Genomic DNA, 18,519 nt, shown 5'->3' with positions numbered 1-18,519 from the left:
CAACTCTATTAGAGTTAGAAATTATTTTTATGGGCTGCAGAATCAGAGTTGTGTTGAAGATAAAATAATATGTTTGCATTTCTGTTCAAACCATTCCAAAGCATACTATGTTTCCAAAGAAATAGTGACTCAGGGTTGAGCCTTGGTTAGAAGGTTCTTCTGTTTATTTATTTGTGTTTGTTTGCTGACAGAAGCAAGCAGTTCAGGTTGTAGCTTTGCTTTGGTGTAGACTGCATCTCACCGGATTGAGGGAGCCAACAAGAGATACAGTTGGACCTGCATTCAAGCAGAGAAAATATGAATTTTATCATTCACTATGTGAAATGTGAGTGGGGCCCTATCACAGTTTGGATTTTGTGAAGGAAAAGCAGCTGAAGATTTGCTCTAGCTTGCAGCTAGTGGAAAAATTCTAGTGTCCTCACAGAGCCTTGTGGTAGAAAGCAGTCAACAGAGTTAGCTTGTAAAGCCGTGGGAAGGCAGTTGGGTATTTGTTGGCAACCTGAACAAGGAACTAATGCATCCACTCATGAGGTCTATGAAGAAAAGATAGAGGGTCGCGTAGCCAAAAGCTAATGGGAAGTCCCATAGAATCTTACTTCAGAGCATAGCTGAAACACTGGGGAGAACTAAAGTGAATTCTGGAGGGCTTTGGCACACATTTGGCCTGGTCCTAGAAAATGTGAATGAATCTTCAGGATTTTGTAAGATAAGGGAACTCTTGGTGGGGGAGGGGGAGGAAAGATTAAAAGTAGAACTAAATTTATAGCATGTCTTTATAAGCTATGGTGGTAAGTTAGTGGTGCTTGCTTTGATTTCACTTTATGTACAATAAAGATTTTGTTTCAAAATGTGAAATCTTGTGACATGCTTCTGTCAGTTAATTGCTGGTTGTTCATATTCCTTCCTTAAATTTTAATGGTTCTTAACATGATCGTAGCACTACTCTCTGCTTCCTCTCCATTAACTAATCCTCTATCCATGCTAATATATCACCTGAACTCCATGAGCCCTTATCTTGTACATTAACAATACCCAACATTTTCCCAGTGACTGATGTCAGGCTAACTGGCCTATAGTTCCTAGTTTTCTCTCTCCCTCCTTTATTGAATAGTGGCGTTAAATTTGCTAATTTCCAACCTGCTGGGACCGTTCCTGAATCTAGGGAATTTTGGAAAAGCCACCACATCAACAATCTCTGCAGCTATCTCTTTTAGGATGTGGGCCATCCAGTCCTGGGGATTTGTTTAATTTTAGTCCCTCGAGTTTTTCCAGTACTTTTTCTCTTGCGATATTAGTCACCTTAATTTCTACTTTTGTTAGCTCCCAGGTTACCCTCCATTTCTGGTATGTATATTGTTTCTTCTACTGAAGACAGACAAAATATTTGTTCAATGTCCTTGCCATTTCTTCATTCCCCATGATAATTTCTCCTGTTTCTGCTTCTAAGGGACAGGCATTTACTTTAGCTACTCTCTTCCTTTTAATATACTTGTAAAAGATCTTACAATCTGATATTGTTTTCCTCGCTAGTTTACTCTCATTCTATTTTTTCCCTTATCAACTTTTGGTGGTCCTTTGCTAGTTTCTAAAACACTCCCAATCCTCAGACTTATTAGTTCTTTTTGCAACATTATATGCCTCTTTTAATCTAATACTATCCTTAACCTCCTTAGTAAGCCATCTTCCTTGCTGAGTTTTTGTTTTTCCAATGGAATGTATTTTTGTTGAACATTTTGGAATAGTTTATTTGAATGTTTCTCATTGTTTATTTACCACCATATTTAAGTCCATCTTCCCAATCAATCATAGCCAGCCCTCCCCTCATACTTATGTGATCAGCTTTAAGATTCTTGTTTGTGATTGGAGTTTGACATTTTCAAACTTAATGTGGAATTCCATTGTATTATTATGATCATTATTTACCAGAGGGTCTTTTACTATGAAATTACTAATTAACCCTGCCTCATGGCACAATTTCTCTCTCTTCAGGTACCATAAGAGGGCATTGGTGACCATAGACTTACATGTATTGGTCCAAGTTATGCTTGGCAAGGTACTGCACTGGTTTGCTGGCTGACCAGGAAGATTTTCCTGCTCTTACCTCCTTTCATAGGTGTATTAGAAATGATTTGCAGGTTGATAATCAACCTGTTTGGTCATGTTATGAACACACCTTCCACAGCCATCAAGTTCCAGAGTGGGACTTGAACCCAGAGCTTCTGGCTCAGAGGTAGGGATGCTACCCACATCAATAGGCTGGCTAAAAGCTACTGCGGATGCTGGAAATCCAAAACAAAAACAGAATTACCTGGAAAAACTCAGCAAGTCTGGCAGCATCGGCGGAGAAGAAATCAGTTAACGTTTCGAGCCTTCATGGCCCTTCGGCAGAACTGGAGCATAGTTAGAAGGGAGAAATGTAGAGGAGACCGCATTGGGAGCAACGAATGGAGAGACCAAACGCAAACTGGGTGACCGTTTTGCGGAACACCTGCGGTCTGTCCGCAAGAAAGACCCAAACCTCCCTGTCGCTTGCCATTTTAACACTCCACCCTGTTCTCTTGCCAACATGTCTGTCCTTGGCTTGCTGCATTGTTCCAGTGAAGCCCAACTCAAACTGGAGGAACAACACCTCATCTTCCGACTAGGCACTTTACAGCCTTCCGGGCTGAATATTGAATTCAACAACTTTAGATCTTAAACTGCCCCCCCCCGCCCCGCTTTTTTTTTCAATAATTTATATAGATTCTTCTTTCCCCACCTATTTCCATTATTTTTAAATCTAAAACTAAAACCTTTAGTCTTTCCACCCCACCCCCACTAGAGCTGTACTTTGAATATCCTGTCTTCCATTCTTAATTAGCACTTTTCTCAAAGACCACCACCTTCAACACCTCTTTGACCCTTTTGTCTGTGACATCTTTTGATTATCTGCTCATCTCCACAATCATCACACCACACCCTCAATGTGTCTCTTCCCCCCCCCCCACCCACCTTAAACCAATTTATATTTCTCCCTTCTAACTATGCTCCAGTTCTGCCGAAGGGCCATGAAGGCTCGAAACGTTAACTGATTTCTTCTCCGCCGTTGCTGCCAGACTTGCTGAGTTTTTCCAGGTAATTCTGTTTCAATAGGCTGGCTTCCTATCCTCATACATATCTTGCCACAATCTCTCAGAAAAGAAACAGAAATAATCAGTAAATACAACTAGACCCCAGCAGATTCAGATCTGCCTACTAATGAAGATCTCAATAAGTTCCTAAGACACCACCATAAATTCAGGAAACCCTTATGGTTAGTGGCCAAAACTCTTAAAACCTTGTAACTCTCATCTAAAGATATGGTGGAGGTCATGGGAAATCAACAAGGTCAAGAATCATAACCAAAATGGATTAACCACCCAGCTTCACCATGCCACATAAAACATAGGTCATTGTAAACTGCATCAGAACTTCAAATGGACACTGCAACCACCTGCTACAGAATAAAGTCAGGCCCAAAGTGGCAGGATTATGGATACCTCAATGTGCAACTATGGAAAGACTTTCCAAACCATGAAGCATCCTGTTAACTATTGGTCACTAAGATAGCTGGAAAAATAGCTTCTATTCACTATTACCAGAGACCACTGAGTGGTTGATTAACCTGGACAATTAATGATGCTTTTTAAGCTGCTATAGGAAGGATGAATGAATATGCTGCAGTTTGAGAAATGTGCGTCCCTTTCAAGTATAAAATCGTTTGGATACATTATAGGATACTTTCTATATTGCATCAAACCCAACATTAGAATAGCAGCTCCCTAAAGCACAAGAATAATGTTTTCAACTTCATCAGTACTTTTCATGGTTCCTCTTTTGTAGACCTAAATCATATAAGAACTAGGCGGAGTACCTAAATCATTTTAGTTGTGCCACTTAGAGAGAAGGGAGAGTTTCAACTCATTTGTCTTGGTGGATTCAAACTCAGAAGAGTGTTCTAGTTTGACTCCTCCATTCTCTTCCACCCCATCACTCCCCAAGTTTCTTCAAAAAATGACTTAAGTTTCTATAAACATTCCATATCTGATTACTCATCTCCACAATGTCACAAAAACTTTACACCATGATATATCAGGTGTCCAAACATCTTTATAACATTTTACACTTCTGCCTAACTGAATGGAGATTTATGCAAATAAACCTTGAATCTTACTTTTGTTCACAATTTTCTATTTTGCATACTTGTACCACACTGTTGCAACTGAATAGATTTTTTTAAAAATCCTTTTCTTTGGTCAGCTTATTACCAGAATATACCATAAATAGGATGAAAAAAGCTAGTGTATTTTACTAACATTACAATATATCCCACATTGCAACGGGGACTACACCTCAGAAGAATTTCATTGGCTGTAAAATGTTTTGAAGAGATAAAAAGCACTATATGAATGCAAATCTTTCTTGCTTTCTAACAGTAAGAATATAAAGAAATGAGGTTAAGAATAGGGTAACGAAAGTCAAGATGGAACATAAGAATAATTTAAAATTATTAATAGGAACAAGAAATCAAGTTAAAATGAGGAAATAAATTTCCTGACTATTATTCTATTTGTCTTTCTTCCTCTCGTCCCTCACCTGTCTCAGTAATGTTAGAAGCTGGAATTTGCATTTCACAAGTATAAGCTCATTAGCATTAATCTTTTCTAATCATCAACAAAATACAGGTGAGGTAATCAAAGTTCATTTAATTTGATCACAAAACTCAACTGATTCTTTTTGAAAAATAACATTAAGAAACAAACTCTCCATTTCTTACACATGTAAGCAATAATTATTAACTTGTCTGTCAACGAAACACAAGTGAATTAAAAAATGGCTTCAAAATCCAACAGGATTTTAAAAATAAAACTAACATTCACATGAAGGCTCGATCTTAATTTCTGTTCGAGGTCTCTTTTGCCTTTCGCTTTCAGCTTAATGCACTTTCTAAAGTTTATACAGCACAAAACAAAATTCTGCAACAGGTGTGTAATCAGAATACACATTTTTCTCTCTCATAATAGCAGCTATTGTGCATCACGTAGCATGACTGCTATAACACTGAAAATACTCCTCAGCGCTACGTCTACAAGTACTTACAATGAGTTTTCAATGGAACACCTAATGTATCAAGTTAAATATATAATTTTACTGATTTATTGATAATCTTGTTACACCACATCCTTATAATTGAGTCCATTTATTGTGAATTCTAAAACAGTGAACGTTTATATTTTGAAAGATTGAGGGGTTGGCATGGTGGTGATTCATTAGCACAGTGGGTATGCTACTAGACTAGTAATCCAGAGGCCTGGACTAATGATCTGGGTGAATTCAGATCCCACAACAGCAGTTGGGGAATTTAAATCCAAGAAATTAATTAAATATGAAATATAAAGCTAGCATCAGTAATGGTGACCATGACACTACCAGATTGTTGTAAAAATCCATCTGGTTTGCTGCTGTCTTTTAGGGAAGGAAATCTGTCATTCCCACCCAGTCTGACCGATATATCACTGCCCTCTGAAATGAGCTAGCAAGCCATTCAAGTTGTAAGTAAGAAGATAGCTCACCACCACTTTCTCAAGGGCAATACGGATGAGCAATAAGTGCCAGCTTTGCCAGGACACCACTTACTCCGAATGAATTTTAAAAAAAATTTTAATACCTCTACCATAACTAAACATATCTCCATTTATTTATCAGTCCTAAACCATTAATGAAGTCGTGCAATGTACCTTATAAAATCACCATAACCTGGTGCCGCTAGTTGTAATGCAATTAATCTTCATTTGTGGACTATTGGAATCCCTTAATTATACTTTATAAAAGTTTACATGTTAATTCTGGCACCAAAAGTCTTGTCAGGTTCACAGTTTTTGTAGAACTATACACACAGTTTCACATCAGGCTGATAATCTTGAAAGGAAAGTTATGATCTTTGCATACATTAAAACTGTAATCCAGTAACAATTTAAAATTCATTTGGACAGTTAATTTATGGTTAAATGTAGTGAGGCAATTCCGGGCTAGAATGGAGTTGATTGGGTAATTCCCCCGTCAATCACGCCTGGAGACCAGACTGCTAAAGTGACTGGGGATTCTTTTACGCACATAAATTGAATAATTTTGCTAGAGAAATAATCAATTTTATAACCATCTTCCACTCACTGCATTTTATTGGAGAAGTGATCTAGCTTTTATCAATAGACTGCAGTATTTTCGGTCCTGACTTCTGTGTGCTGTAGCTTGTAGAGATTCTAAATAGTCTCTGTTTGCTGCATGTCCTTCCACATGTCCTGTTCAGCTTTCAACTCCTTGGCTGACAATACAACTTATTAGCTAACACAGTGATGTCAATACTCCATTACTTAATTTAAAAACTTAATTTGATATTTTCTAATTTCAAACTCAAATCAGGAAAATTTTATCTTCTGCTGTACGAAGCTTAGTATTAAGGTTTACTATAAAAGGGTTCCTTCACATTTAAGTTGTTGCATTAAAATGCATCATGTGCTATGAAAGAAGAGGTACTCCATAGGTTGGCAACTCCTGGTGTAGCTGGCGGAACATCATAGCACATTTATTTCTTTCTTTTGTCTTGCCGAGAGTATTGAAGAGCCTTGCCTGTAAGTAAAGGACTTCTCTGATCCGCTCATTGCAGTCTGCTTTTTCAAAATATACTTTGGCTTCATTCAGATTTTCAACTGCTGATTCGAAAGCTTAAAAAACAAAGTTAGATTTTAGAAAGTGTGCCGAGCAACATCACTGGAAAGTCCTATGGCCATTATCAATATTTTATAATTATAATTAAAATTATAATCAATTGCTGAAAAAAAAGAGACATGCTGTTGAAGCTCTTCACCTTGCACTCATCAGGTCAGTTCGCAAGAATACCAATAATAAAGGGAACAACATTTTATACTGAATGAGAAGAGTGTGCTGATTAGTTGGCAAGTGGACTCTGACTGGTAGAGGCTTTGCCATGGAGAATGCACCAGGGAACAGTTAACTGCCAAGCTTTTGTTCACGTTCAAACCAGGTAGGTTGACTCTGATTGACAATGTCTCGGCCATGGGGAATAAACCATCTAACTAACTAACTAAACTATCTAACATTTGTTTATTTGAAAAAGGTGCAATGCATGGGCATACTCCTTCTGTCAGCAAAGGATAGGGCCCTGTGTGTCAATATATGTAGCTTCTAGCACTGCGAGCCCAACTGATAATCTTAAATTGGTTTTCAGTGTAATTCTTAACACAATCAGAATTGTTTAGCAAGTGTTGTCCAATTGCAGAATCACATCTAACATTGTATGCTATGTTTTGAGTTTTGCAAACGAGGCTGGTTGGGTACGGTCTGTACTTTGCCTGTTGTGAACAGCTGAAGAGACTTACGATTTGATATGATCCGCCAGTTGTTGAGACATACGGCCTACATTCCTTGAATCACAGTGGCACTTAAATTTATATATCACATGACTCATTTGTGTGATGGCAGAACATCTTTTTGGCTTGACGGCAGCATCCTAATAGTGGAGAATAACACTTGTGTTGCTACTGCACAGTAACAGCGTGAAATGGCTAGCTTCACCTGTTGCTCAGATTTTTGAGACACCTTGCCCTCTTACTGGGTAATATGAGGTAGACTTGGCATTTTTCAGGACCGAAAGTGGCAGCCTTAGTCCCATTCATGAGTTTGTGCGATATACAGGGATCAATGATCTAATCAGGGTAGCCCTAGTTCAGCATCAAACTTGCACAGTGAGCATTTGGCTCGGGCCTTATTTGAGAGGTTTCTGATAAGGCCACTCTTATAGCGTGTGGAACTAGAAATCCCAATGTGTATATTGACCAGTGAAGGTAGGCTTGCAGTAGACAATAGTAGAGAACTTACTGGTAGATTTCTCAAATACCATGCTGAGGAAAGGGAGCTTATTTGATTGCTCCCTTTCAAGGTGAATTTGAGCACAGGATGGAGCCCATTAAGATGTGTAAGGGAGTACTTACATGCAGCTACAGATTCAAATATAGCAAACGTATCATCAATGTAGCAGAAATATGCAAGGGGTAGGGGTTTATGTGTGATTCCATCGAAGATGCGTTTCTAGTGGAAACCAACAAAGATATTTGCGAGAGCTGGGCCTGCAGAGGATCCCATGGTAACACCATCTATTTGGCCATACATGGTGTCATTAAAACTGAACCCAACTGCATGAGTGGCTGAGTTCATATGTTCAATTAATACAGATTCAGACATGATGGTGCGTCTAGATCACCATGATACAGTGACATGGTACAAATGTCCATGGCACCCTTGAGTGGTACATTACTTAATAGGCTAGCAATGTCGAATGAGCACATGGACATGGCATTGCTATTGATATGCAAGTCCTGTATGGTCAATTTCTTGCTGAAATAGGGCTCGTCAAAGCCATCCTGTGGGATAATGGCTCCCCTGATCAGATCATCGCTTGCTGTGTATCGCATAAGCTCATGCTCATGAATGGGCCTAAGGCTGCCAATTTTGGTAATGAAAAGTACCTAGTCCACCTCAGATTATCCTGGAAGGCTAAGGTGCCTCAAAAATTTGTGCAACAGGTCAAGCTAGCCGTTTCATGCTGTTGCTATGCAGTAGCAACACAAGTGTTATTCTCCATTAACAGGATGCTGCTGTGAAGCCAAAAAGACATTCTGCCTATGTCACAAATGAATAATTTGGTATATGCATTTGTGATGCTAGGTATGTAGGTTGTACAACCCAACGACTGGCAGATCGTATCAATCAGCATGTGTCTTTGGATTCTCTCAATAGGCAAAGTACAGACCGTACCCAACCAGCCCCATTCTTGCAAAACATAAAACATAATGCTCAACATTAGATGTGATTTCACAATTGGACAACACTTGCTAAACAATCCTGATTGTGCTAAGAATTACACTGAAAAACAATTTAAGATTATTAGTCAGGCTCACAATGTGGCTCACTTATGCATGCTAGAAGCCACATATATTCACACACAGGATCCTGTCCTGTGCAGCCAGATGGAGCATATCCACACATTGTGCCTTTTTCAACTAAAAAAAAAGCTTGGGGGACAGGCATTCCCTGGTTCATTCCCTGTGGCAATGCCTTGATCAATCAGAGTCAACCTGTCCAGTTTGAATTTTAACAAAAAGCTTGGCAGTTAACTGTTCCCTGATACATTCTCCATGGCAATGCCTCTACCAATTGGAAACCATTTGTTAAACAATCAGTACTCTCTTCTCATGCAGTATAAATTGTTGTTCCTGTTCCCTTTACTATTAGTATTCTTGTGAACTGTCCTGATTAGTAAAAGATAAAAAGCTTCCACAGCATGTCTCTTTTTTCAGCAATACTCAAGTTCTGTACTACTAAGCAACTATATCAATATATAAATTATGATATGATCTCATTTTAGTAATCCTCACAAACAATTTATTTTAAGTACTAGAAATGGGAAAAATATTGGTTTGAAAATTTTGATTATGTAAAATGGTGTAAATTACAGGATCTTTGACACAAATATAAAGTATCTGGCTATTTTTTTAAACTAAAAGATTATTGTAAACTCAATTTGTCATTTGGCTTACTATTACTGGATTCTTGAGTGGTACAGGAATAAATTTATGCGGCCAGGTGTTTCACAAAGAGAAATAATGTCACAGCATCTTTTACATACACACAAGAGGACAGACGGGCTTTGGTTTAAAGTCTCATATGAAATATGGTACCTCCAACTATGCAGCATTCCCTTATTATTACAAAGGAGTTTGAGCCAAGATTGTGTGCTCAGATTTTAGGAGTGGGGCTAGAACCAATCACTTTTTGACACAAAGCAAAATCTTAGAGAAACTCAGTCTGTACATGTACTGCACTAAAAATTCCAGTGTTGCATAAAGGTTCATCATAACTTCCTTGCTTTTGTACTCTCTGCCTCTAATTATAAAGCCTAGGATATGGTATGCCTTTTTAACCACATTCTCAGCCTGCCCTGCTGCCTTCAACAGGTCTCTCTGTTCCTGCAACTTTTTTATAGTTGTGCCCTTCACTTTGTCTCTCCTTGTTCTTCCTACCAAATACATTACTTCACCCTTCTCAGAAAACTCATGTCACATGTCTGCCCCTTCCACCAGCCTGTACATGTCTTCTTGAAGTCCATCATTATAGTCTTGACTGAAATACCAGGGGTTTCAAAACTATGGAAATTTAGAGAAGTCCAAATTGCAATATTCTAATATTAATGGAAATACAATGTTTATTAGAAACACATTTGACTCACAGTACACTAGAATGTGTGATAAAACAGCCTATTAGTTGTGTTTTAAGTAAGGTGCTATATGATATAAAATAAGCTGTTCCAACTAATTTTAAAATGGCCTGTCTATTCACCAAGTGCTTGTCTGAGAAATCTCCCATTTTTAAAGTGATAGCCTGAGGAATGTCTCGAAATTTCCTCTCATTACAGGTCTTAATGAGAATAAATATACATGTTAGACCTAACAGATTCGGAGTAAGATGTGAGAAAATGTTTATTTTGATAGTTTGTAAAAGTTACATCAATCCTTGCAGAAGTATACAGTGGAGGTCAAAAGATTTCAAGTATTTACCCTCAGCTTTTTCTTGAGTAGGGCAAGAGGCTGCAGAAGCAACTTGACATTTTGCCAACAACAGCATAGCACGCCCTCGGTCCAAGACTGTTCCATTAGCCAGAATGGGTTCGATAGCCATATGCAGCACATTCAAAGCTTGTTCTGGAATTCCAAGCAGCAGCTAGTAGAAGATACAATTTGATTGAGTTTTTCAACTGAAAAAAAGGTGTTATAGCTAAAACTGTTAAAATGATCACATTGGCATGTACTTCTTGCTTGTCGCACTCACTTCCTGTGTCACAATATATAAATTTACCTTGCATTCCTCCTAATGCTAGGGGAAACAGTAGTTAAGTCTAAGTTCTGTCTCTATTCCTCTCTAAAGCATTCAGATAAATTTAATATTTTTGCATTTATTTTCCCCAAGCTTATATGTAATTTATTTTACATTTATTTTCTGCCATGGGTCTCTTTTAGCCTACTTATTCCAGTATCAAGCTCTGAAAAATATATAGATCTTAATCCCAAACTAGCTTTCTTGTCACCTATCTAAAACAAGTGACAGATTTTCAGTTTCCAAATGCCTTACAAATTTGCTTTCCTTGCTTACTGCTTCCTATTTACTAGCAATGGTCTGAACATACATGAGGAGAGCCAGGATAGAAAGTATCTTCACCAGGACATCTACTCATTGGCTACAACCTGCCCATCCTTACCCGTATCTTCTTATATCGCCACTGCAAGATAATCCTGTTTCTTAGGTTCTGCTCTGTTCTGATGGGAGGGAGAAAATTAAAATGAATCCCTGCTATTTCTTCCCCTTTGAACTTCCCGTATACACTTGATCTTGACTCTCTGTGTGGAGCCATAGGAATATGAATTAACACATTTTTCTAGTTCAATATGCACAGGAATTTGATCAGAAATTGCTACCATATTGGTTGCTGGGTCATGTAGGAGCAGAAGTAGGCCATTCGGCCCATCAAGTCTGCTCCGCCATTCAATGAGATCATGGCTGATCTGATAATCCTCAACTCCACTTTCCTGCTCTTGCCCAATAACCCTTGATTCCCTTACTGATTAAAAATCCGTCTATCAGCCTTGAATATATTTAACGATCCAGCCTCTGCGGTAAAGAATTCCACAGATTGACTACCCTCAGAGTACAAATTCCTCCTCATCTCTGTTTTAAATGGGTGCCCCCTTACTCTGAGATTATGCCCTCTGGTCCTAGACTCTCCCACAAGAGGAAACAGACTCTCAGCATCTACCCTGTCAAGCCCCCTAAGAATCTTATATGTTTCAATAAGGTCGTCTTCTAAATTTCAATGAGTACAGGCCCAAACTACTCAACCTCCCCTCATAACAAAATCTCTCCATACCTGGGATCAATCTAATGAACCTTCTCTGGACTGCCTCCAATGCCAGTATATGTTTTCTTAGATAAGGGGACCAAAACTGTTCACAGTATTCTAGGTGTGGTCTAACTAGTGTCTTGTATAGTTTTAGCAAGGCTTGGCTATTTTTATACTCCATTACCTTTAAAATAAAGGCCAACATTCCATTTGCCTTCCCTATTACATGTTGAATTTGTATGTTAGCTTTTTGGGATTCATGCACAAGTACTCCCAAATCCCTCTGCGCTGCAGCCTTTCTCCATTTAAATAATATTCAGCTCCTCTATTCTTCCTGCCAAAGTGCATAACCTCACATTTTCCCACATTATATTCCATCTGCCATTTTTTTGCCCACTCACTTAACCTGTCTATATTCCTCTGTAGGCTCCTTGTGTCACCCTCACCACTTGCCTTCCCACCTATTTTTGGGTCATCCGCAAACTTGGCAATAGTACACTGACTTCCCTCATCTAAGTCATTAATATATATTGTAAATAATTGTGGCCCCAGCACTGATCCCTGTGGCACTCCACTAGTTATAGGTTGCCATCCTGAAAATGCCCCCCTTATCCCAACTCTCTGTCTTCTATTAGTTAGCCAATCCTCTATCCATGCTAATATGTTACCCCCAACACCAAGGCTACTTAATAAGATAAGATCCCCTATGTGGGGTACCTTATCGAACGCTTTTTGGAAATCCAAATATATTACATCTACTGGTTCCCCTTTATCTATCCTGCTAGTTACCTCCTCAAAGAATTCTAATAAATTTGTCAGGCACGATTTCCCCTTCATGAAGCCATGCTGACTCTGCTTGATTAGATTATGCAGTTCTAAATGCTCTGCTATTACATCCTTTATAATAGACTCCAACATTTTCCCAATGACAGATGTTAAACTAAACTGGCCTATGGTTATGTTTTTTTTATCTCCCTCCCTTTTTGATTAAGAGTGTTACATTGGCAGTTTTCCAATCCTCTGGGACTTTTCCAGAATCTAAGGACTCTTGGAAGATTACTACCAGTGCATCCACTACTTCTGTAGCTACTTCCTTTAATATCCGAGGATGCAATCCATCAGGTCCAGGGAACTTATCGGCCTTTAGCCTCATTAGTTTCCCAAGTACTTTTTCTCTAGTGATAGTTATTGTATTTATTTCCTCCTCTTCTTTTGCCCCTTGAATATTTAGTATTGAAATGCTATTAGTGTCTTCTACCATGAAGACTGAAGCAAAGTATTTATTCAACTCCTCTGCCATTTCATGGTTTTCCATTATTAATTCCCTAGCCTCATTCTGTAAGGGGCCTATATTCACTTTGGTCACTGTCTTCCCCTTTATATATTTAAAGAAGCTTTTACTGTCCATTTTTATTTTACTTGCTAGTTTACCCTCAAGTTTATTTGCTCCATCTATTATTTTTTTGGCCATCTTTTGCTGGTTTTTAAAACTTTCCCAATCCTCTGGCTTACCACTAATCATTGCCACATTGTATGTCTTTTCTTTTAATTTGATACTATCCTTAACTTCCTCGGTTAACCATGGTTGGTTTATCCCCTTCCTTGAATCCTTCTTCCTCACTGGTATATATCTTTGTTGTGAGTCATAAACTATTTTCTTAAATATCTGCCATTGTTCATCAACCATTTTTTCTGCTAAAATCCTTTCCTAGTCCACTCCAGCCAGCTCTGCCCTCATTCCTTTGTAATTACCCTTATTTAAGTTTAGCACAGTTGTTTCTGGCCCAAGTTTCTCACTATCGAACTGAATGCTAAATTCTACCATATTCTGATCACTACTTCCTAGGGTATCTTTTACTCTGAGATCATTTATTAAACCTGCCTTGGTGATGTACACATTACCGAATCTAAAATAGCCTGATCCCTGATTGGATCTACAACATATTGTTCTAGGAAACTGTCCTGAATACACCATGAATTCTTGCTCGTGCCTACCTCTGCCAATTTGATTTTCCCAATCTACATGAAGATTAAAGTCACCCATGGTTAATGTACTGCCTTTTTTACATGCTTTCATTATCTCCTGATTTATTCTCTGTCCTACTGTATAGCTACTGTTTGGGGCCTTATAGACTACTCCCACCAGTGTCACCTTCCCCTTGTTATTTCTTACCTCCACCCATATGGATTCTACATCTTCCGAACCAAGATCCTTTCTTGCTATCGTACTTACTCCATCTTGTACTAACAAAGCTACCTCACCAATCTTTCCTTCCTGACTGTCCTTTTGAAAAGTCACATACCTCTGAATATCTAGTTCCCAGTTTTGATCTCCTTGTAACCACGTTTCTGTAATGGCTATAAGATTATACCCATTAATCTCTATTTGTGCCGTTAATTCATTTTTTATTCTGAGTACTATGTGCATTTAAGTAAAGAGCCATTAATTTTACCTTTTTTTTTATACCATTTTTCTCCCTTTGACCCTATTTGCTGTGTTTTCTTTTATGTTTGTACGTCCTGTCCTTTCCTGTCACACTCTGGGTATCATTATCCGAATAGCTGCCCTGCAAGGCTACCATAGCCTTTTGCTTTGTAAGCCTGCGCATCCCCTTTCCATACCCCCCCCCCCCCAATTTAGTTTAAAGCCCTCTCTATAGCCCTAGTTATTCGGTTCTCCAGGACACCGGTCCCAGCACGGTTCAAGTGAAGCCCGTCCCACCGGAACAGCTCCCTTCTACCCCAGTACTGGTGCCAGTGCCCCATGAACTGAAACCCATTCCTCCCACACCAATCTTTGAGCCATGCATTTAACTCAACTTTATTTATCCTATGCCAGTTTGCCCGTGGCTTAGGTAGTAATCCTGAGATTATTACATTGGAGATTCTGCTTTTTAATTTAGCTCCTAACTGTTTAAATTCTTTCAGCAGAGCTTCCTTTCATGTTGATAGTCCTATCAACATCATTGATACCAACGTGGACACCGACAACTGGATCCTTCCCCCCCAACTCCAAGTTCCTCTCCAGCCCTGAGGAGCTGTCCTTAACCCTGGCACCAGGCAGGGCAACACAGCCTTTGGGACTCACACTCATGGCTGCAGAGAACAGTATCTATCCCCCTAATTATACTGTCCCCTACCACTACTATATTCCTATTTCCTCCCCCCACTTGAATGGCCTCCTGTACCACGGTGCCGTGGTCAGTTCACTCATGCCCCCTGCAGTCCCCGCTCTCGTCCACACAGCTTGCAAGAACCTTGTAAATGTCAGGCAGTTGCAGGGGCTGAGGTTCCTCAAATGCTATCCCCTGGGCCCCCATACCTGCTTCACCTGCAGTCACACCCTCCTGTCCCTGATCACAGACCAAATTTGAATGACCTAATCTGAGAGGTGTGACCGCCTCCTGGAGCAAAGTGTCCAGGTAACTTTCCCCCTCCGTGATGGGGTGCAATGTCTGTAGCCTGGACTCCAACTCCTTAACTCAGATCCATGTTTCCTTGAGCTGCAAACACCTGGTACAGATGTGTTCACTCTGGATCACCTTGATGTCCAGCATTACCCACATGTTGCAGCAGCAACGCCACCAGTCCTGCTATCGCATTTTATTCAAATTATTAATTAATTACTCTAGTACCCCCACTCTTTATACTTTATTATAATTATTTTTTATACACACCAGTATTGATCTTATATTGATCTATAAGAAAAAGAGAAAAAAGACTCGAGACCTAAAGACTAGAAATACTCCCAATCCTACTCACCAATCATCTGCTCTCCGCACTATTTAACGGTCTCTCACTCTTCTTGCACTCTCTCACTGTTAAAGGCCACACTCCTCTCACTCTCTCACTGTTAAAGGCCACGCTCCTCTTGCACTCTCTCACTATTAAAGGCTACACTCCTCTCAGTGTTAAGGCCCCGCTGCTTCTCTCATACTCTCTTGCTGTAAATGGCCCCGCTGCTTTTCACAAGCGCTCTGGCTGTAAATGGCCCTCTGGCTGTAAATGGATGTTAAAAGCAGCACCTCAGATGGATAAGATCATAAAATAACTATTGGTTACATATAAATAAGGTATAGAGGATAGAAATCAAGATGTAAAGGTGATTCTATAGAAAATTTAAGTAACAGCATGGTTGTTCAGTTCGGGCTCCATGCTGCAGGAAGAATGGTGAGGCAATGGAAAGTTTAGAGTACTTATTCATTAGGATGCTGCCTAATAGAATAAAATACAAACACAAACTAAGACTTGAAACCTATTGTTATTAGAACAGAGGAGTTTATGGGGTGTTTTGGAGGAGTTTATGAAGTGATGAAGCAGCGTAGATCGAAATAGACTGCTTCCAGTGGTTGGCCTAGAACAAAAGATCATTAGCGTAAGATTAAATGCAAGTGACCAAGAAAAGCAAGAAGAAGCTTTAAAGGCTAGGTAGGCTGTGAAATGATTGAAACAAAGACAATGTAAACTTTTAAGTATAGGTTAGAAAGATAGTTGAAGGAAAGGAGGCAATAGGAAAATAAAGGGATATGGGAGCACTGCAAGCATATAGGGTTAAAACTAGCGCTTGTGTGGAAAATAAACACATATGTGTTGCACTTTTTATGTCGGTGCACTCCTCTGGCAACGATGTTTAAATGGCATCTCTTTCTTCCAAATTTAGTCTTGGTTCCCACTACACATTTTAAATCTTTTTTCCCTGTAACTGATTTTAAAGGTGGAAGCTCAGACTGAAGTTCAGTAAGGAAGTTGATATTTAATATCACAGCACTGTATGAGTGGAGCATAGCAACAGCCCATAGGAACGACTTGTATGGCGGTTGGTGCTATTGGGGCTGCTGTCATTAGCACAATTGTTTCAATGGGAGAGAATCAGGAAGGAAGAAATATTCCTTATAGAGGTCTCCTCTACATATAGACCTAAGCAGGGATATACATTTCTTGTCTCAAACAGGAGTATATACTTACTTTACAACTGGTCACACGCTAACATTTGTAGCATAGCTCACCTGTGAAAACGCCAAATGTAAGATGGCTTCTGAGGTTAGATACTCCAAGTGATATTCACGGCTCAAAGCCAATGCTTTTAGAAGTAAAGGAACTGCCACTGCATGACATGAGGAACGCCAGAAAAGCTCAGCCTCCAAAATAAGAATTCTAAAAATAAACAGTTATAATTACTTTATAACACATTAATGGAGTTTTATTTTCAATGTTTTTTGAGATCATACAATCATAAGAAATAGGAGAAGTAGGCTATTTAGCCCATCGAGACAGCTCCTCCATTCAATAATATCATGGCTTATCTGATTGTGGCCTTAATTCTACTTTATTGCAGTTCCATTCTTACAAGCCCACATTATTTCTTGAGTTATACTCTCCCCTACAGTGTAGTTACTGTAAGGGGGCCTATAAACTGTTCCCATGAGTGACTTCTTTCCTTTGCTATTTCTTATCTCCATCCAAACCGGTTCTACATCTTAATCCTCTGAACCAAGATCATTTCTCATTACTGTACCGGTCTCATCCTTTATTAGCAGAGCTCCCCCACTTCTTTTTCCTTTCTTCCTGTCCCTCTGAAATGTCAAATACCCTCAAATATTCAGGTCCTAGCCATGCTCACTTTGCAACCATGTCTCTGTGACAGTTATCATATCATACTCATTTATTTCTATTTGTGCAATCAATTCATCCATTTTGTTACAAATGCTGTGTGCATTCAGATAAAGAGCCTTTACTTCTATCTTTTTACCATTTTTCCCTATTCTGACTTTATTTGCTGTTGCACTCTTAGGTTTGTACACTCTGTTCATTCCTATCACAGTTTGGTTATCGTAACTCATATCAGTACCCTGTACTATTGTTTTGTCCTTTCTCTTTAACTTCCCAAATCTTCCCTCACATCAACCCGCCCCCGCAACCATTTAGTTTAAAGCCCTCTCTGCAGCTCTAGTTACACAATGCACCAGGACACTGGTCCCAGCGTAGTTCTGGTGAAGGCCATCCCAACAGTACAGCTCCCTCGTTCCCCAGTATTGGTGCCAGTTCCCCATGAGTTGAAACCCATTTTTCCCACACTGATTATTGAGCCACACATTCAACTCTCTGATCTTATTTACTCTATGCCAATTTGCCTGTGGATCAGTTGGTAAGCTAGAGATTCTTACCTTTGTGGTTCTGCTTTTTAAGTTAGCCCCTAGCTGCTCATACTCCCTCAACAAAACATTGTTCTTAATCCTACCTATGTTGTTGGTATTCATGTGGACAATGACAACTGGATCCTTTCCCTCGCACTCGAAGTTCCTCTCCAGGCCTAACCCTGGCAGTAAGCAGGCAACACAGCCTTCAGAACTCATGCTCTGGGCTGCAGACAACAGTATCTATCCTCCTAACTATATTGCCCCTACTACAGCTACATTTTATGTTACTTCCCTCACTTGAATGGCCCCCTGCACCACAGTGCTGTGGTCAGTTTGCTCATCTTCCCTTCAGTTCCTGCTCTCGTCCACAAAAGTTGCAAGAACATTGAATGTGTT

The 18,519-nt window shown here is 39.4% G+C and overlaps 1 protein-coding gene across 2 annotated transcripts in view; it reads right to left on the bottom strand.

Annotated features, from left to right (window-relative positions):
• Positions 1 to 4,704: 4,704 nt before the first annotated feature.
• anapc5 (anaphase promoting complex subunit 5) overlaps positions 4,705 to 18,519 on the bottom strand; it is a 47,597-nt gene continuing 33,782 nt past the window's right edge. For both annotated transcript variants that reach the window (XM_078554165.1, XM_078554166.1), the window contains 3 exons: positions 16,993 to 17,140; positions 10,650 to 10,812; positions 4,705 to 6,740 (listed from right to left, as the gene is read on the bottom strand). In XM_078554165.1, coding sequence (XP_078410291.1) covers positions 6,535 to 6,740; positions 10,650 to 10,812; positions 16,993 to 17,140 — 517 coding nt within the window. In that variant the 3' untranslated portion in view covers positions 4,705 to 6,534. The remainder of the gene's footprint in view (positions 6,741 to 10,649; positions 10,813 to 16,992; positions 17,141 to 18,519) is intronic.

Source organism: Cetorhinus maximus, chromosome 12, assembly GCF_964194155.1.
Source record: "Cetorhinus maximus chromosome 12, sCetMax3.hap1.1, whole genome shotgun sequence".
Lineage (NCBI taxonomy): Eukaryota > Metazoa > Chordata > Chondrichthyes > Lamniformes > Cetorhinidae > Cetorhinus > Cetorhinus maximus.
Note: the sequence above shows the minus strand (reverse complement) of the source record. Positions and strands in the feature narration are given on the sequence as shown.